This window comes from Brachypodium distachyon, chromosome 1, assembly GCF_000005505.3.
Source record: "Brachypodium distachyon strain Bd21 chromosome 1, Brachypodium_distachyon_v3.0, whole genome shotgun sequence".
Taxonomy (NCBI): domain Eukaryota; kingdom Viridiplantae; phylum Streptophyta; class Magnoliopsida; order Poales; family Poaceae; genus Brachypodium; species Brachypodium distachyon.
Window position 1 is genome coordinate 12,839,294 of NC_016131.3, and position 17,959 is coordinate 12,857,252.

The 17,959-nt window shown below is 43.4% G+C and overlaps 2 protein-coding genes across 8 annotated transcripts; both read left to right on the plus strand.

The window, feature by feature from the left end:
• The first annotated feature begins 1,524 nt into the window (after window positions 1-1,524).
• LOC100830288 (pentatricopeptide repeat-containing protein At5g67570, chloroplastic) lies at window positions 1,525-8,687 on the plus strand. Of its 4 annotated transcripts, none has more exons than XM_014897192.2 (9): window positions 1,526-2,123; window positions 2,774-2,965; window positions 3,126-3,207; window positions 3,315-3,506; window positions 3,622-3,735; window positions 4,303-4,396; window positions 4,506-4,663; window positions 6,257-6,745; window positions 7,591-8,687. In XM_014897192.2, the coding sequence occupies exons 1-9, from the start codon at window positions 1,570-1,572 to the stop codon at window positions 8,344-8,346; spliced, it is 2,631 nt and encodes an 876-aa protein (XP_014752678.1). In that variant the 5' UTR covers window positions 1,526-1,569; the 3' UTR covers window positions 8,347-8,687. The 4 variants fall into 4 exon arrangements, with proteins under 4 accessions (XP_024312291.1, XP_014752678.1, XP_003562366.1 ...); XM_003562318.4 differs by having other exon boundaries at window positions 1,529-2,123; window positions 6,257-6,691; XM_014897193.2 differs by having other exon boundaries at window positions 1,983-2,115.
• Window positions 8,688-9,638: 951 nt separating this feature from the next.
• Window positions 9,639-14,716, plus strand: LOC100831104. Of its 4 annotated transcripts, XR_002961548.1 has the most exons (12): window positions 9,639-9,841; window positions 9,937-10,141; window positions 10,229-10,389; window positions 10,512-10,657; window positions 11,889-11,951; window positions 12,045-12,137; window positions 12,563-12,724; window positions 12,815-12,921; window positions 13,591-13,727; window positions 13,814-14,090; window positions 14,239-14,345; window positions 14,463-14,716. XR_002961548.1 is itself a non-coding variant. In XM_010235002.3 (11 exons), the coding sequence occupies exons 1-10, from the start codon at window positions 9,742-9,744 to the stop codon at window positions 14,083-14,085; spliced, it is 1,446 nt and encodes a 481-aa protein (XP_010233304.1). In that variant the 5' UTR covers window positions 9,639-9,741; the 3' UTR covers window positions 14,086-14,090; window positions 14,239-14,713. The 4 variants fall into 4 exon arrangements, 2 of the variants coding, with proteins under 2 accessions (XP_010233304.1, XP_010233297.1); XM_010235002.3 differs by having other exon boundaries at window positions 14,239-14,713; XR_731096.3 differs by having other exon boundaries at window positions 9,640-9,841; window positions 13,814-14,345; window positions 14,463-14,706.
• Window positions 14,717-17,959: the final 3,243 nt, after the last annotated feature.

A 17,959-nucleotide genomic window follows, 5' to 3' on the forward strand; every position in this document is an offset into this window, starting at 1 on the left:
GTCCTAAAGAACAACTTGACATCTTCAGTAATCAAGACCTTCAAAATACCCCAATTCCGTTGGAAGAATCTTGCACGGAAACTGTCTGGCCCAGGGGCCTTCAGTGGGCCGATCTGGAATAAGGTCGTGGCAATTTCCGCATCACTAAACTCCAGGCATAGGTCACCGTTCATGTCATCGGTAACTTTCTGTTGCATAAGTTAGCAATCTCGCTAGGCCGTAGGCTATCATCGCACTTGAAAAGATCCTGAAAATAATCATTGCTCATTTGTTCCAGCTCGCGTTGGCTTTCCACCCAGTTACCTCTATTTGTCCTTAAGCTTTTTGATACGATTTTTCTTTGCTCTCCAGACCGCTTTTTGGTGGAAAAAGCGTGTGCTTCTATCGCCCTCCTTTAACCAATCAATCCAAGATCTCTGCATCCACATCATTTCCTCTCGGTAGATGTATTCATCCAGTTCATCATTTATAATGTGAATAACCTTGGGGTCCTCCTGGTTGATCTGCGCAAGCTGCAGTCTTTTTCTTGCTTTCTCGACCTTTTTTGTGATATTCCCAAACTTCCTCCTGCCCCAGGGGTGGAGGGTGTTCATGACATTACGGAGGCAGGTGTTGATGGATGCCAGATCTTTTTTGTCCCCGGCTAAATCCTAGTGAATTTCATACTGGCGGCAAGGCATCCTTTTCTCTCTCGGTTGCTCCTTTTGCAGGTTGAGAAGAATTGGGCAGTGATCGCTGCAAGACGAGGCCAAGTGTTGGACAGAAGGGGAATCAAAGATGTCACACCATTCATCATTTGCAACTGCGCGGTCTAGCCGTACTCTCACATTTCTCCTCCCCTGTTGTCTGTTATCAAAGGTGAAAGGAGCGCCAACGAATCTTCCTTCAACATTTGGTTCTCATGTCTCTGAGAGCAAGACATATGCTCATATTGCCAGCATGCCTCATTGAAATCACCTATTACGAGCCAAGGCATGTCATGCTGCTGGTGCAACTGTTCAAGAGAATTCCACATGTTATGCCGATTTTCAGTTCTTGGCTCGCCATACACACAAGTCAGGCGCGAGGTCGGCGCGTCAGGAGACTGTTTAACAAAAGCATCGATGTAACGCAAACTTGAATCTTTTATTTCAACTTCCAAACTTTCATCCCAGAACAAAGCAAGGCCTCCACTCCGACCCCCACTACTGACACCTTCAAAACCTCTAAGGCCCAAGAGATTCCTGAGAGTACAAACTTTTCATTCATTTTGACGAGTTTCAGAAATAAAAACTTGGGACGAAAACGCTGGAAAAAACGGACTAAATCGCGAACTATACGGGTGTTTCCGATTCCCCTGCAGTTTTAAAACAGGCACTACATCACCTCCTGATGGGGCACCACAAAGCACAAGCATTTTTGACAGTGGCGAATTGAACCAAAAGCCACTCCGCTCCTCATCCCTAACTCCAGCTTCTGGAGCTTCTCTGTCCGCTCTCGGAGCGGAGTTTCGGAGAACAGATTCTTCTATCGGTTTTGCCCTTGCTCTTGCGGCAGCCTCCATCCCGCGCGGTCCCTTCCCTGTCAATCATGGCTATCTCCTCCCCCTCCCCTCGCTTCCACCTCTCCCTTCACCTCCAAAACCCCAACCCATCCCCCAACCAGAAGCCCCGCCAGACGCCGTCCACGGAGACGCTCCGCCGTCGTCTTCTCCGCAAGGGTGTATCCCCGACGCCCAAGATCCTCCACACCCTCCGCAAGAAGGAGGCTCACAAGTCGCTCCGCCGCGCGAGGAAGGATACCTCCACAGCCAATGCGCCGCCGACGACGGAGGACTCTCTCGTGGCACAAGAGGAGGCCCGCTTCCGTGCGGCCGCCGAGGAGTACCGCGTTCTCATGGGCCGGCCCTGGGACGGCGCCAGCAGCGCTTCGGGCCCGCCGCGCGGGACCACCGGCAACGAGGGGCTCGGTGGTTTGCGGGAGATGCTTGAGGCGAGGAGGAGTGACGGAGTCCGGTGGCTTCTGGAGGACGACGTTGAGAAAGGCGAGGCGGACGATGCCAATCGAAAGCAGAGGCGTGTCGGCTCCGGCTGGATTTCGGAGGTGGGGGACGAGGAGAGGAGGATTGAGCTGCTGGTGAGTAGGTATGGGATGCTTCTTGCTCATGTTCTTTTTAGGTGTTCTTGGTTTAAAACTTTTACCGTGTCCAAATCCTGCTTTGGAGTTGTGTTAGCAGCTGCTTGCTTGTCAACTGGCCAGTTCGTTTACTCCCTGCCCGGTTGGGATTGAAGGGGGAATGCTGGGATTGTAGTTCAACCCTCCAACCCCCCTCAATCCCCTCTAATACCGGAAGGGATCCAGGAAACCGAACGGGGCCTTATGTGATTACTTTTACAATGACATGACGAATAGGAGTACTTGGTGAGTTTTGGGATATATAAGCTGGAATTAGTTTCAATGTTCTTAACAATTGTACCAGGGTACTAAAAAAAAGGAAAAACAAAAAGAGCGAAAGAGCTTGTGAAGCAAATTGAGGCACCTTAAGGAAATGATAAATGAATGATCCATCTAGCTTCACACAGCAGGCACCTAAAGATTGTATCTGATAGGTATAACCTGCTTTTTATGTAAATACACTGTTGTGTGAACTTAACTTCACTCTGGATTATCTAATTAATTTGTTCTTATTGAAAACATATCTTAGGATATGGGTCCCTTCATCTGTGTCAAGTCACCTATGAACTGTCTGAAGTGTTTAGTTTTCCATATTCAAATAAACAAGTTTGTCCATCAGGCTCAGTGAAGGGGACCTAAGTTTGGGTGATTGGAGGCTTAGTAGAATGATGAAACAAGCTGACCTCATATATAATGAAGATAATCTACTACAAATACTCAAAAGGCTTGAAACACAAGGAAACTGGAGGCAGGCTGTTGCTGTTACTGAGTGGGTGTACAATGAGAACACTTACAAGCATCGTAGAAGCAGGTAACTTTCTATTTATAGTGGTTTCCACTCACTTCTTTCTTTACAGCCACTGCAAGCATAAATTTTGTTACTCGATTGAGCTGGAAAATCAATACTGTAACTTTCTTTTCGAGAAAGCGAAAATTGATAACTTTAACTAACAGAATTACTCCCTATCTAGGTTTGTGTATACGAAGTTACTGTCAATCCTTGGGAAATCGTTGGTACCGACTGAAGCACTTCGAGTTTTCAAGATCATGCTGGTAGCTCCCCACCCCCACCCCAATCATAATTAAATTTATTTATTTGTTCCCTCCTTCAGAAACCAGAAAACTAAATAGCATAAATGTTGGTTCTTGCTTCACATCAGGGAGATGCTCAAATATACCCTGATATGGCTGCATACCACAGTATCGCTGTTACACTTGGCCGAGCTGGCCTTCTTAATGAGCTAATTAAGATAATAGATTATATGAGACAGAAGCCTTCAAAAAGGGTAATGAGGATGCGACGTAAAGATTGGGATCCTTTGTTGGAGCCGGATCTTATCATTTATAACTCTGTGAGATAGCTTCTGAAGCTTTTCTTTTCATTCCTTTTTCCTAGTTCCTGTCAGAAGAAATCTTGATCTTCTTTGAAACATGATCATCTTGTCACTTCAACCTTTGGTTTAATAGGTTCTTAATGCATGCGTACTATCACAGCAGTGGAAAGGGGTATTTTGGGTGTTTAAGAAAATGCGATTTGGTGGATTGACACCTACAGGAGCAACATTTGGGTTGGCAATGGAGGTAAGATGTTTAGTTGATCGTTGGTACTGCGATTTGGGTAATTTAGTAACATTTATCTATGCTCGTTTAGTGTACATATTCATGAAGAATTATGTGGCATTTGTAAATCGATCAGGATAGCGCTAACTTATTTGATGATTACCATATTTTAATTATTATTAATGATAAAATCTGTTAAGATATGATGGAACCTATGATCTGGACATTCTTATACTATTCACAAGTTGTCTTTATCTTATATATTTCACAACCACAATTTTTAGTTAGCTTGGCCTGTCTTATTGCATTTCCGTATTTTCTTCAGGCCAAATGCACACGTCTGGTTTAAAAGTGCTGGTCTCTATTTGCATTTAGGCCATAATACATGCATCTTGTCATGCCTATATTACCCATCTCATTTATTTCACATCTCCATAGACACAAGAACCATTGTGATATTCTCACCTCTCTTTTGTCCAATCTGTTCCCTTCTCAAGCTGCTAATATGGTATCAAATTTTAGAAAAATATGGTATTTTTTCTTCTATTATGACATATTACTATTCTTACTGGAGCTTCTTTCTGAAAGGTTATGCTTAAAGCCAAGAAGTATGACTTTGTCCAGAAGTTTTTTGAAAAGATGCAGAGAAAAGGAGTACCTCCAAGAGCGATAACTTATAAAGGTAGCATTGCAGTAAACTTTATCCGGTGGTTTGTATTGCAATAAGCTTCACTGGATATAAGTATTTGATATTTCAATTATGTAGTTGACCTTCTAATTGTTGCACTCAGTGCTAGTAAGAGCCTTTTGGGAGCAAGGGAAAGTAAATGAGGCAGTTGAAGCAGTTGAAGACATGGAACAAAGAGGAATTGTTGGAGCTGCAAGTGTGTACTATGAACTAGCTTGCTGTCTTTGCAATAAAGGAAAGTGGAAAGAGGCCATGTTACAGGTTTGCGAATGATCATTATATGCATTTATATATGCAACTATATTGCTTTCTATGCAACTTGTCAGATATTTCTACCTTTCAGGTTAGTGCTAGCAATATGATTTTATTTCTACATCTAGTTTCGGTCCGCAAACAGCTCAAGAACCATGCCACATGTGCTACCAAGCTTAAGAAAACATGTGATTAATTTCATTCGGATGGCAAAAAAGTTGGAAAAAAAGCTCTGATCGTGGATTTGTTTATGATCTTGTGGGAATAACTATTCTGGTTGCTGCTGATAAAGCTGTTAGGCATGTCTTTGTACCCATTGGGAGTTCATGCCACCTCGAGCGGCATTGATAAACCGTCTGAAGTTTTGGTTGTGCAAAATCTCAAATGTGCTTTTCTGTTGGGGCTGGGAGGTGATGATATTATGTTGGCTACGGTGTTTTTTACAATATGCCATGCATATTTCCCTTGCTAGATACTGGTGCAACTGACTAGAATGGAGCACCTATAGCTGGAGCTGGTATTAGCATATCGAGCGATATGATCGAGTGAAAGATCTTTTAGCTTGGCGAGTGGTGGCTCACACGGTATGGCGTTTATCTTTGAAGGTCTTATGTCTCGGCACACAATTTGCTAATACCAGATGATATGCTCAACTAAGTGTTGGGTCGAAGATTGCCCAATCTTTCTGGATCCACATGAACAGTAGCAGAAGCAAAATCTTGCATGGTTTACATTATAGGATGATGCAAACTTGCACAAACGACAAGCAAACCCCACTCAAAGAAGGAATTGCTTGGACGGTTCTACACAAACCACACAGAAGTTAGAAGCACGACACATCCAATCCAATGCCCGTAAACAACCTCGATAGGCCTCAACGAATACACCAGGAATTTAACCCAATGGAACACGGCCAAAACACACGCCTGTTTTAACTCTTCAAAGTCCACCTGATTATTCCCAATTATAAAACTGAATAGACCTTGGCCTGTTTACATATCTAATTTTTAGCTTTTCCCTCTCTGACACATGATCTTGAACATCTAGAACGTCAACATCCTGAGGAAACATCGACCAACATGTTGTACGCTGTATCACTAATTTTCAGATTGATTAAAGTTCCGGCCTTTTCAGTTTGTTTCAAATGTTTAAATAGTCTCTCACTCCCTCTGTTTACAAATATGTGATGTTTTAGAATTTGTTTGGTCAAACTTTGACTGCGCATTCGTACCAAACTAACTAGATTGATTGTATGACAATTTTACCATAGATTTTTATTTGAAGTAAGTTTAAAAAATATATAAATTTGTAGTTTAGTAAATAAATACTACGGAAATCCTTGGTGAAAGTTGCTGATTAGTTATTGGATACCTTGTCTTGTCCAATGCATCATATATTCTAGAACAGAGAGTACAAAGGATGTGCTATTTTCTCTTTCATTCCGGCACAAGTTTTTGCCAGAGCCATTCCAAGTAATCTTACTTTCACAAAACGTTGGCGTTACATTTACATTCTTATTGCACAAGCAGTATCTCCTTGTGGTACTGAGAGAGTAAAGAAACTAGATGTATGATTTTGTTTTCAATAACTTTTATATTTCAGGTTGAGAAGTTGGAACAGCTTCGCCTCACTAAACCACTGGAGTATGTATTTACTGGCATGATCTTAGCCTCTTTTGATGGTGGATATATGTCTGAGTGTATCTCTATATTTGAGTCAATGAAGGACTACTGTGCTCCAAATATTGGGACTATAAATGTCATGCTAAAAGTGTATGGACGTTCTGATATGTTTGTGAAGGCAAAAGACTTGTTTGAAACCACCACATGTAGCTTTTCTAGTTCTCAGCCATATATATGTGATCATTCAACACTTCAAGCAGATGCATATACTTACAGCTCTATGCTTGAAGCATCTGCACATGCCCAACAGTGGGAGTATTTCGAAAATGCGTACAGACGGATGATTCTTTCTCATCACCATCTAGATCAAAGTAAATATTCATGGTTGCTCATCAAGGCATCCAGAGCTGGAAAGGTGCGTTTATCATCTACTATCTCGATAACAAGAGAAATGAATAAATCACCTAAGGTACTCCCTCCGTTCCAAAATATAAGGCATATAAATTTTGTTGACTGTCAAACTTTCTAAAGTTTGATCAAGCTTAAGCAAAACATATCGACATCTATAGTGCCAAATCAAGATCACTAGATCCATCATGAAATATGTTTTCATAGTGTATGATTTGATTTGGTATAGTCATGACGGATCTAGTGATCTTGATTTGGTACTGCATATGTCGATATCTTTTGCTATAAGCTTGATCACTTTAGAAAGTTTGACAGTCAACAAATATATGTTGATATCTTTTGCTATAAGCTTGGTCAAACTCAACCAAATTTATATGCCTTGTATTTGGAACAAAGGGAGTATCTTGATAACCATTTTCTTAGGTATATGACTTGTTGGTTCAGTTCTTAATGAAGTACTAGGTCAAATCAATCTGTCCATGTTTGGATATTTTTCTTTAGGATTTGTCATCTATTATCTAAATACAAGATAAATAAAAAATCAATTTGAGGTATCCCGTTAACCAGTTTTACGTACATATGACTTGTTGGTTCAGTCCTTAATGAAGTACTAGGTCAAAATCAATTTGTCCATGTTTGGATATTATGTTTTATAGTATGTTGCAAATTAGAAGTGTAGTTGTGTTCATCATGGAGCTTTGTATTTGTTTGATATCTGATTAGTGTAATAGTGGTCCACCACATGTTTGTGTGATAATTTCTACCTTTCAGAGGGCATGTGGCACCCCAAGTTCAACCTTAGTATTATCCTCATTGTCGTAACCTTCCTCATCCAAGTTATGAGTGTGTTTGCACCAAAGGAGACCAAGTGCAGAAATTATTTACTCATCGTTGTTCTGTTTGCAGCCCTATTTGCTGGAGCATGCACTTAACTCGATACTTGACAGAGGAGAAACCCCTGATGTACAGCTGTTCACTGAAAATGTTTGCCAAACTATTGCTCACAGTGACTATGGAAGGACATTGTGTCTCCTGAATTTTATGTCTGCGGCTTCAGTTGATGTCAATGAGCTGCAATGGAGCGACCTACTTCAGCAAAATATGTTTCGATTCAGTGTGAATGCGCTGAAAGACCTTTTAATGCACCTCAGTACTGGTGATACCATCGAAAGAGATCCTGCACTTAGTTTCGTAAGAGCATTGCAATCCCAATATGCTACATTTGTGGAGAAGGATACATCTTTTTTGGCTGATTGTGGTGATACTGAAGCGCTTCTATTAGATAAATTTTCAAACAGCAATCTGATGGAACAAGATCTCTCTTGCAACAACTCGTTGGACACGAGTATATTTCCTGAAGAGAAAGGTAGTAATGAATTCTCTGACTGCAGTACTAATATCCCTGAAGTGTGTCCCTTACCTAGCTTGGGTGGGGACATTGTACTGTGCGGTTCTCATCTTGGAAACAAAGAAAATCTTGGGCATTGGAGCACAAAAGTATCTGCAATTGAAGAAGTGCTTGATTGCATGAACCCATATGGTAATAATACTTCGTATGAAGAGATGCCAGCAGCAGCAGAAATTCTTGAATTATGGGAACAGGAGAGTTTAAATGACATATTTGGTCGGAAAAATGAAAGCACAGCAACTATGAGAGGATAAACAAAGCGCTTGCAAAATGGCAAGTATAGTTTGGTGTTACCAGTGTGATTGTCACATCAAAGACTGGGCTGGCCTTGTTAACACGGAACCTCTAGTGTTACCAGTCTGGATATTTGTTTGCACAAATGTTGATAAGTGTTTCTCAGGAGGTAAATGCTAGTGCATGTCTGTGATACTCTAGGCCTTCCTCGGTTAGCCCCAGCCTGGCAGGGCTTGCGGCTTAGGAGTTGTTTGGTTGGTGCCCCCAACCAGCCATGCCAAAAGAATTGGCAGTTTATACTTGTTTGGTTTGTTACTAAAATTTTTGGTTGTCAATATGGTTATATCATCACTCCCACAAATTTTTGCCAAATAATTGGTAAAGTGAGGGTTAAAAAAAATCCTTAACCAAAAAGTTTGGTAAACCGAATCTTATTAACATTTGTAGGGTTGTATTTGGCACAAACAAATAGACTCGGCCAAGGCTTGTTTGTTTCAGTCACATTCCCTCTGGGTCGGAGGGGATTGGGAGAAATCAAGGAGAAAATAAGCTAAAATCCCTTTCAATCGAGTTGTATTTGACACAAACTAAAGATCTTTAATCCCTCTTTCAAGTAGAACTTTTAATCGAGTTGCATTTGTGAATCCCTTGTTTGTTTCACTCACATTCCCTCTGAGTTGTATTTGGAGGGTGGAATCAAGGAGAAAATAAACTACAACCCCTCTTAATTCGTGTCATTCCCTCTAGCTTAGTGTGGATTGGGTTGAAATGAGCAGCACCACAAGGATTGAAATTTTTAGATCTTAAATTTCGCATCCAGTTAGACCTAGCTGACATCCCAGTTTGGCCCATTACCTACCAATCCTCCTCATTTCATCAGGATAAAACAAATGTCGGGCCTATATGGGAATGCATTGACCTAGTCCATAAATTTATGCTCTACTGTTCCGGCAGTTTTGCATGGGTTAGTCCCGGTTTGTGGTTATGCGATTGTTCGGACAGCTAGTCGAAGTTCTTGCAGTTTCGGATCACCTTCCACAACGTACGGGTCGCATCCAACCTTTGCAGATTAAAACTAGTTACCCCAGTTGTTTGCAGCAAGTTACCCCTCCCGACTTGATCATACGACGTGAAGATCGAGCCACACTCGGGCATCATGATAGGAGCAGATCGTGTTAGCGGTAACCGGTGGTTTGGCGGGGAGAAGATGGTGGACGCCGAGGGCGGTGGAATCAGGTGGACGGCGCTGGTTCGTTTGGGAAGTCGGCAGAAGGAGTCGGTCAAAACGTGGTCAACTCTACGTGTACGAGAAAGTACTCGTTGTTTCAAAGCGGGGCTCCCGGCTCACAGTATTTCCATCCCCTGGTTTCTCCCGCCTCGTTCCCCAAGAAATCCCCAAATTCGTTACCGCCGACATGCCGCCGCCACACCGTCTCCTCCTCCTCGTCGCCATCGTCGCCGTCCTCGGCAGCACCGCAAATACCCTTCCCGTCCCCGGTCCCGCCGAGCTCACTGGTAAGTATGCTCTGCATCCCCTCCTCCCCACCCCCCCCACCCCCCCCGCTGCCCAAATCCTCCTAAACTCTAACCCTAGCCCTTTCGCCTTGCAGTCAGCTCGCACCCGCCGGCCTCCCTCCACCTCCCCCCAGCAGTACCCGTTGCTGGGGAGGAGGGCCGCAGCGGTGCTCCCTTCTGCACGCGTATCCACCTTCGCGGCCACGACTCCCGCCTCCGCGACCCGTCCCGCTTCTTCCACGCCCTGCGGGTCCGCGCCAACACCTCCCGCCCCAACGCCCTCGAGCTCTGCTTCCACCGGTAAGTAAAAATGGGAACGAAAACCCTACCTTTTTTTTTCCTGTGCCTGTGTTTCTTGGCCTCATTATGTGCGAGTGGTATTCGTAGGAATGCCACAGTGGGGCCGTGCAAGTGCGCGTCATTGCTGTGGCAGAAGGTGCCCAAGAGTGGGCTCTGGGCACAGTCCATCTCGCCGTATGATCACCGGATTCTTGATTTTCGGATGCCGTCAGACCCTGCAAGGTCCATCCTAGTGTCCACAGAGGAAGGTGCGTTTCTATTTTTGTTTGTTTTTCTTTCATCGGTGCAGTTTAGCTTTTATGGCATCTATTTGCATAGTTACTGATTTGCATGTATGGGGAATTGGGGCTTTTCGTCTTTGTGGTTGCAGAGTTCTTGCTCCATAGAGTGGTGTTCCTTGTCCTAGGGATGGTGCTGATGATGGCAGCCCACACGCTTAGTCAGTCTGTAGTTTTCTACTATGGTGGAGCAATGACAATTGGCATTTTTCTTGTGGTACTGATTATACTCTTTCAGGTAAGTTGTATTCTTCTTCACCCTCTACTCTGTAAATGCTAGTTAATCTGATAAGTGATAACTGAAGTTGGTTGTAGAGGCCATTCTTGTAATGATCAAGTGAAGTTCGCTTATTCTCTACTCCCTCCATGAATAGATAGTGTCCTAGAATGCGAGCAGTCAATCTTCCTAACTTTCACTGATATTATTCTAAAATTACTTAGTTCTATGTTGTGAAATTAAAACTATTAGATTTTTCATGAATTTGTTTTTCCATAATATCACAATTCCATAAATTTTCATTAGCATATTCATGTGAAATAACGGTCAAAGTTGCATATCGGAAACTGTGTCCATATCTAAAACATCATGTACTTACTGTAAGTTGGGCACTGAGATAACTGGAGCAAAATGTATGGAACTATCAAACAAATCCTCGCAATTGCAGAATACAATTTAAATGCGTTGTTAAATTATGTTCACACTCGATATGAACATGGGCTTTTCAGTTTCTCAGTGTATTTCTTTTAGTTAGCAATATTAGGTTGCGGTGAAGTGACGAAGCTTTATGCCACTATTTTTAGTCTACTGTTGTCATGTTAATTTTACTGTAAAGATAAATCCAGATACTTTCTATTGTGTTATGTTCTCAAGTTGTTGAACACAAGCACACCAAAACACATGCTTTCCTTCGGCACAAGGATATCCTCCCTCCTTTCATTTGGTGGTATAAAATTGCAAGTTTTTCCAGTGGGTTTTCTTCACATGTTCTATTAGATTAGGACACAATTGCTCACTTCATATTGGAACTATTAACTCCAAGTTGCATGTTCTGAAGAACCTAACCCTTTTAAACAAAGAAATGGACTCAATAGAGTGAAACCAAACATATCCCTCTCATTTGTTCTGTTTTACTTTTCTGATTAACCAACAAGCTCACTATATACTAGGGTATTATTTGGGTCCTTCCAGTGTCACCAAATGAGCATACTACCATTCCTATATTATGTGTCTGATATTTATATGTTGATAATTTGCTTGATTATTCTGCTAAAGGCCAATCTCCAATTATTTGTTTGCCCTGAATGTAGTCACTTGCTTTCTGCTGTTTATGATACCTTTTTCCTACTTTGATTTGCTGAAGGCAATACATTAATATTTTGCCCGCCACTTGGTTAGCCAGTACCTTCCAATTTGTTCATGGTTCCATTTCTCATTACCTGACTCTCTGTTTTTATGTATTTTCTTTTAGGGGATGAAGCTCTTACCCACTGGTAGAAAGAGTTCTCTTGCTATTTTTGCATACTCTTCAGTTGTGAGTATTCATTTGACTAGTGAGAATGTTTTGTTCTCGGATTTCAGTGTCACTCTTGGAGCATAAATTAACGATAGTTTCTTAAAATAACAGGTTGGCATGACAACATATTTTCTGCACTATTTGTCGGGACTGTTGCGTTCAATGCTTGTGGAAATTGGAATTGCAGAAGACATGCATAATCCTGTATGTAAGTTCTCCATTTCGTAATATCATTTATGGCTCAGTATGCTTGCTTAATTTCCACCTACATTTACATCTGCCATATGGAAGAAAGTAAACTTATCTAAGACAGGATATTTTAGTTGCCCCTATGGCTTTGGCATTCTGGAGACTTGTGTTTGTCTGTTCATTTGTCCTCGTTGATTACTATGAAGGATAACTGGAATACTGGGTTATACTTCATGATTCTTCCTATTGACAAATAGTCTGGTTATGCTGCCCTTCAAAGACATTCAATATTTTTACATTATTTGCTTTAAAGTTTATAATACTCTGCATTAAGTTGTACTGTATATGTATTGTTAATGTTTCAACTGCATTATTCTGTTGAATGTTCATTTCTACCATTTTTCTAATGATGTGGGATCATCTAAAATACATTATTGCAGCTAGGTATATTCCTTCTCGTATGTGTCATCTTAGCTGGTGCCTGGTTTGGTTACTGGGGTGTCCGTAAACTCATTCTGACAGAAGAAGGATCCGTTGATGATGGTGTGGCTTATTTTGTTGAGTGGGCTATCTTGATTATTTCTGCTGTCATGATTCTCCAGGTATATTTTATAACGGCTAGTTGTTTACTGACCATTATATTAGAATATCACTTTACTGACAGGCAGTTCTGCTTTGTTCCATCCCTCTAGAGTTCTTTGGACTATCTATTTGCATTTGCAGCTTTAATCTGTTGCATAATTATCAAGATTATTTCAAGGATTGAGGGAAAGCCAGAATTTTTATGTCATTTATCAAGGTATGATACACTATATCCTATTGTGAGTGCATGCCCCTTGTACTTCCTACACTAAATACCAGCTTGCTAATTTCCAGCTTTTTTATTCTTCACGGTTTTGAATTAATCTAGAAGGGTATCCCATGGGTTGCAGCACAATTTGTGGGTATTCATGCTCATCAACAGTGTTAACTCTTAATATCTGTAGATATGTTATTGACATTCCCTGTTATAAGAATACACTGCCCATCTTTCATTGCCATCTCTGGTCTTTTGGGTGGACTAGTGGCCATGCAACTCGATGTTGTATTAGAGTCAGGAGCTCCTGAGTTGTATACATGGCCAACACAACTGAACAGAAGTAACTGTGACCCAATTTGAGTCTGTGTCTTAGGCGATATTTGCTGGCTTAGGCTTTTGGATGGACTCACATGTAACTCAAAGTATACCGTGAAAACTGGAGAATGAGAGCTACAAAGAAGGCATCATACTTACTATTTTATAGTAATTTGCAGTGCTTGTAATATAGTTCTGAATGGTTATGCCATGATGTTAATTTCATCTAGTGTTCCGTTTCATTGTGAAAGACAAGGTCTTTATTTGATTGTCCTGCGGTCGCTTTCATGCCGATATGAAGGTCTTACTGCAGTTGTTTTCATCGTGGAAGACTGAATGGATATCTTTCTGCAGTGGACTTTTCAAGGGCACCGCACGTGAAGATTTGGGTGAAGGGTATACCAGCCTAAATGGAGTTCACCAAGATGGGTTTGGCAAGCTTCATGGTGAATACCTTAAACGTACACCAAGAAGAAATCCGCCTCTTGCAGGTTTACATGTTTTTTAGTTTAAAGATGTCCGTGTTTATTATTATTGCTTCAGCGAACCACTCCGATTCTCATTTTTACATTTCCAGGCTCAGGGAAGAAGATGGCATCGTCACAAAGTCTTGCTAGGGACAACTACTACTCCACCTTCCACACTACCCCAGAGAGGAGAAAGTTCTCAAAGGAGGAATATGAAGCATTCACCAGGGAAGAGACAAAAAGGGGTATGGAAGAGTTGCTGTCCTCACCAGATTTCAACAGGTGGGCACTAGCCAATGCGGACAGGATTTCAGTGGCTCCACCAGGAACTCGACACAATAACAGCAGCCAACAGCGACATCGTTTCCTTGGATTGTTCTAAGCTATGTATGACATCTCTTGTTTTTTGGTAATCATGTTTCGGTTGCTGCTTTATGGACTGATCAATCCATCAATTTTTGCTCTTGAATCTTCAGTGCATGCAGTTGCAAGCTTGCAGCAACACATGTGTTCAGTGATTCTATGTGGCTTGCAGGCTTGCACCAACACATGTGTTCAGTGATTATACGTGGCTTAAGTACCGACGATAGGATAGCAGCTGAATGTTTCCACGTTTATTAGTGAAAAACAAATTCACAGTAGGTTAGTCTTAGATCAAAACATCAGTTTATCTTGTTCTTTCTATGTGCTTTATGAATCTCAAGTAATTTTCAATTGTATCACTGCATGTCATCCCTCGGCATGGGGAATGGAATGAAGACAACATCCAATGCTAGTCATAGAAACCAGAGACAGTTGAAGTTGCCAAAGATTCAGCCTTGTCCTGGGAAAATGATTCCATTGTTGTTATGTCTGTAAGTAGTTGAATTATGGCTCCGCGATGGAATGAGAAACCTACTTTTTCTTAATTTTGTTGTAAAGAGAAACTAGTCGAACTGTTGCATGTAAATTAATTGACAGTATTTTTTATGACTTCATGTTGCTGAAGTGTACGACGAATGAAGTACTCACTCTGTCCTTTTATAGTGGGCTGGGCGTGCATGCGTTTTGAACTTCAACTTTAAACAAATAAATATGTGGTTGTGGGTGCTACAAGATTTCTACCATTGTATTCGGATTCGAGAAAAAAATCCAATGATATAAACTTTATATTCATAACATATATGTATTATTAGTGTAACAAATGGTCAAAGTAAAAATTTGAAATGCGTATGTGCCTTCTATGGAAGGACAGGGGGAGTACTAGAAAAGTCATCTAATACGACCAAGAGACTATTTGAAACATTGTTACAATCACGCCTGAGGTCGAACACTCGAGGAGGAACCGAGTCGTGCAACACGGTTGACAAGCTAAGGCAATGCTTGCGAGACAAGGTTGGTGGTTGTTCATGAACCCTTCTTCCCTTTGTGATGATGAAGGATAGCATTCATACACTTGGAGGAGCGTCGTGAAGGGTCTGAGTGTTGGAAATTTTGGTGGTCTACCCCCTATTCCTCAGCGCTTTTCCGTGTTGCCGCTCACAATTTCGCAGTCTGAGGTTAAGGGGTAAGGACCTTTTTATACTGTATCTACAGATAAGAGTTCTAATTTTAAATCATCAGATTTAAACTAGTTTCCAGATAGAGTCCAGATTAAACTGCCAACCACGATATAGTTCATCCGTTAGGGACTCTGACCGTGGGTTCTCGGAACATGCACCTATGAGCAATGCGTCATGATCATGTTTAAATTCCACTAATCATGTAGGTCGACATTAGGGCCGTAATCTAATCAATGATCTAGCTCCTTCTGATTATCAACGTGCTCGGGCAGTCTTTTCAATATTCATACAAGATACATTGTATTTCATTGATAATCGTCAGCTTCCTTAAAACACAAGTGTATTTAAGTACCTTTCAACAAGCATACATTTCATGCATCATATAACCATGAGCACGTGATTCCATAATGAGATAACTGAGTATTAGAATTCCAATAAATAATAAAGTTCCATGACACAGAAATCCTACATGGAGCTCCTTTGGCAGGGGCTGTCAAGCACATCGGTGATGGTGTCTTGGTGAATATTTGGGAACATCTCTAGCTCCCGCACATGTGGTCAAGATACCAGATCACTTCGCCTTGCAATACTGTTTTTATACGGGTATCGGACCTCATTGATCCATACATGAATACCCTTCTTTTTTTAAAACATACACGAATACTTGGGACGAACAACTCGTGTGACTTAATCATAGCTTTGACAATAAAAGAGGACAGGGAGGACGTGTGGGCTTGGCACCCTGAGCAGAAGGTAATTTTCGGTTAAAAATTGCTTATAAGCCGGCTCCATATATTCTTGGCGCTTACAGCATCTCCAGCCGGCTCCCCCTAAAGGCCCCCCAAAGGCCAATTGGGGGTGCCGGCAACGGAAAAACTACTCAGCCCACTCCACCAATTCTGAAAAGTAGCCGGCGCCCCTAGGCCGCATGCAACTCGCGGGGGGACGATCGAGTGCGCCGGCGAAAGCCAAAAAACAAGGCGGGTCACCACTGTCGGTGAGATAATCCAAAATTCCCTCCAAATTTTCACACCTCTCCTTTCCCTCCCCTTCCCTCTGCCTGAACGGCCCGTCCCGGCAATTCCCCCCATTTCTCCATAACCGTCGTCGCCGCCGCCCCAAAGCCATGACGCCGAAGAGGTACGCAGCGCCTCGCTTCGACGCCCAGCGACTCAGCGCCAAAGAGATCGAGGGTCGAGCGTCCTCTTGGGATGAGCGCTGCCGACTGGGTCGCGGATTGCACCCGTCGCCAAGTTGAGAACACCGCCTGCCGAAGTATGGAGAAGAAGGCCAAGGAGAGGAACGGCGCCCTGGACCGGCAAATGGACGTGTAGAGGGTCACGAGCGTCGTGCAGATGGCCGCAACCATGGCCGGCAGCGCGGCGGCACTGCCTTCCTCCCGCCAGTACTGGAGCGGCGGAAGCCAAGGGAGCTCTTTGTCGTAGCCATAGCCGTCGATCATTTCGCCGGTGTCGCCCCATATGCCCCTTGAAAACAATGGGAATGCCACGCTGTCGCTCTCGCGGTTCTCACCGGACTACCCCGACACCGATCCATTCGGCGGCTTCAACCCCAACAATTTCGCCTCGCCTCCTCTGCGGCGTGGGCCTCTTTCTGACACCGGATCTTCGCCGTCGGCATCCTTCCAGCCGTTCCTCGCTAGCTGCAGCCAAGGCCCAACCCGTTCGGCGGAATGGCACAAGACGAGTCTATTATGGCCGACATGATCAACGACAGCTACAAGCACGCCCACTACACTACACTCAAGAAGAAGAGGCCTACGCCGGTGAGGAGTCCTACGGAGTGGCAGAAGAGACTGAGGAGCCCGCCGTCGCCGAGCCGAAGTGGAAGAAGAAGGTGGCAGCCGAGAATAAGAAGGCTGGCGGCGGAGGCCGGGGACCCAAGTGGACTTCCAAGGAGGACGAGTGTCTCGCTGAAACTTGGAAGGTCATGAGCATGGATCCATTCACCGGCCCGAATCAAAACGCCGATACCTATTGGAGGCGGGTGAAGGCGGCGTATGATGAGCGCTGGCTTATCGATCAGGAGTTCCAGATGTTGACCCACGATCGCAATGAGTCCGACATGTCGCACCGTTGGGGCTTGATCCAACAAGCGTGCAAAAAATAGCATGTCATTCAAGAAGAGGTGCGCCGGTGACTCCAAAGCGGCAGCAATGTCCACAAGGTAAAGCCATCATGTTTTACTCTTTTTTTGTCACCGATTTTACATTTGCCGGCCGACGTCTTGTAGATGGTCGCCATGTTCGCCGCATACCGAGAGGACAACGACAACATCGAGTTCAAGTTCATCCACCTCTTCACAAGAATTGAGACATGCGATAAGTGGATGGAGACGCGGAATGCTCCCGCCACGTCCAAGGATGCCCCCTATGACCCAAAAGCCGCTCTTTCGGCGGCGGCGGAGGGCCGGCCCATCGGCCACAAGAAGGCAAAAGCGGCGAGGGATGCCGCGCCAGCCACGGAGCGCCTCTACACATGCATCGAGAAGTGCATGACCGATGCCGCCGTACAAGCCGCAAAGAGAGAGGAGCTCGCCGCCAAGAGGGACGAGGTCGCGGCCTCACAGTGGGTGACGGTGATCAAGAAGCAAGATGCCAAGTTCGAGATCCTCAAGGCGAACGTCGCGGCGAAGAAGAGACGGAAGAACTTGTTGATCTTGATGTGCGACACCACTAGCATGACGACGAGGTGA

Coding starts and splice junctions, on each gene's coding strand:
- LOC100831104 (XM_010235002.3), top strand. CDS start 9,742: ATGCCGCCGCCACACCGTCTCCTCCTCCTCGTCGCCATCGTCGCCGTC. Junction 10,142..10,228: donor CTCGAGCTCTGCTTCCACCG/GTAAGTAAAAAT, acceptor TGGTATTCGTAG/GAATGCCACAGTGGGGCCGT. Junction 12,725..12,814: donor CTGCTGTCATGATTCTCCAG/GTATATTTTATA, acceptor CCATCCCTCTAG/AGTTCTTTGGACTATCTATT.
- LOC100830288 (XM_014897192.2), top strand. CDS start 1,570: ATGGCTATCTCCTCCCCCTCCCCTCGCTTCCACCTCTCCCTTCACCTC. Junction 2,124..2,773: donor ATTGAGCTGCTGGTGAGTAG/GTATGGGATGCT, acceptor TTTGTCCATCAG/GCTCAGTGAAGGGGACCTAA. Junction 2,966..3,125: donor TACAAGCATCGTAGAAGCAG/GTAACTTTCTAT, acceptor CTCCCTATCTAG/GTTTGTGTATACGAAGTTAC.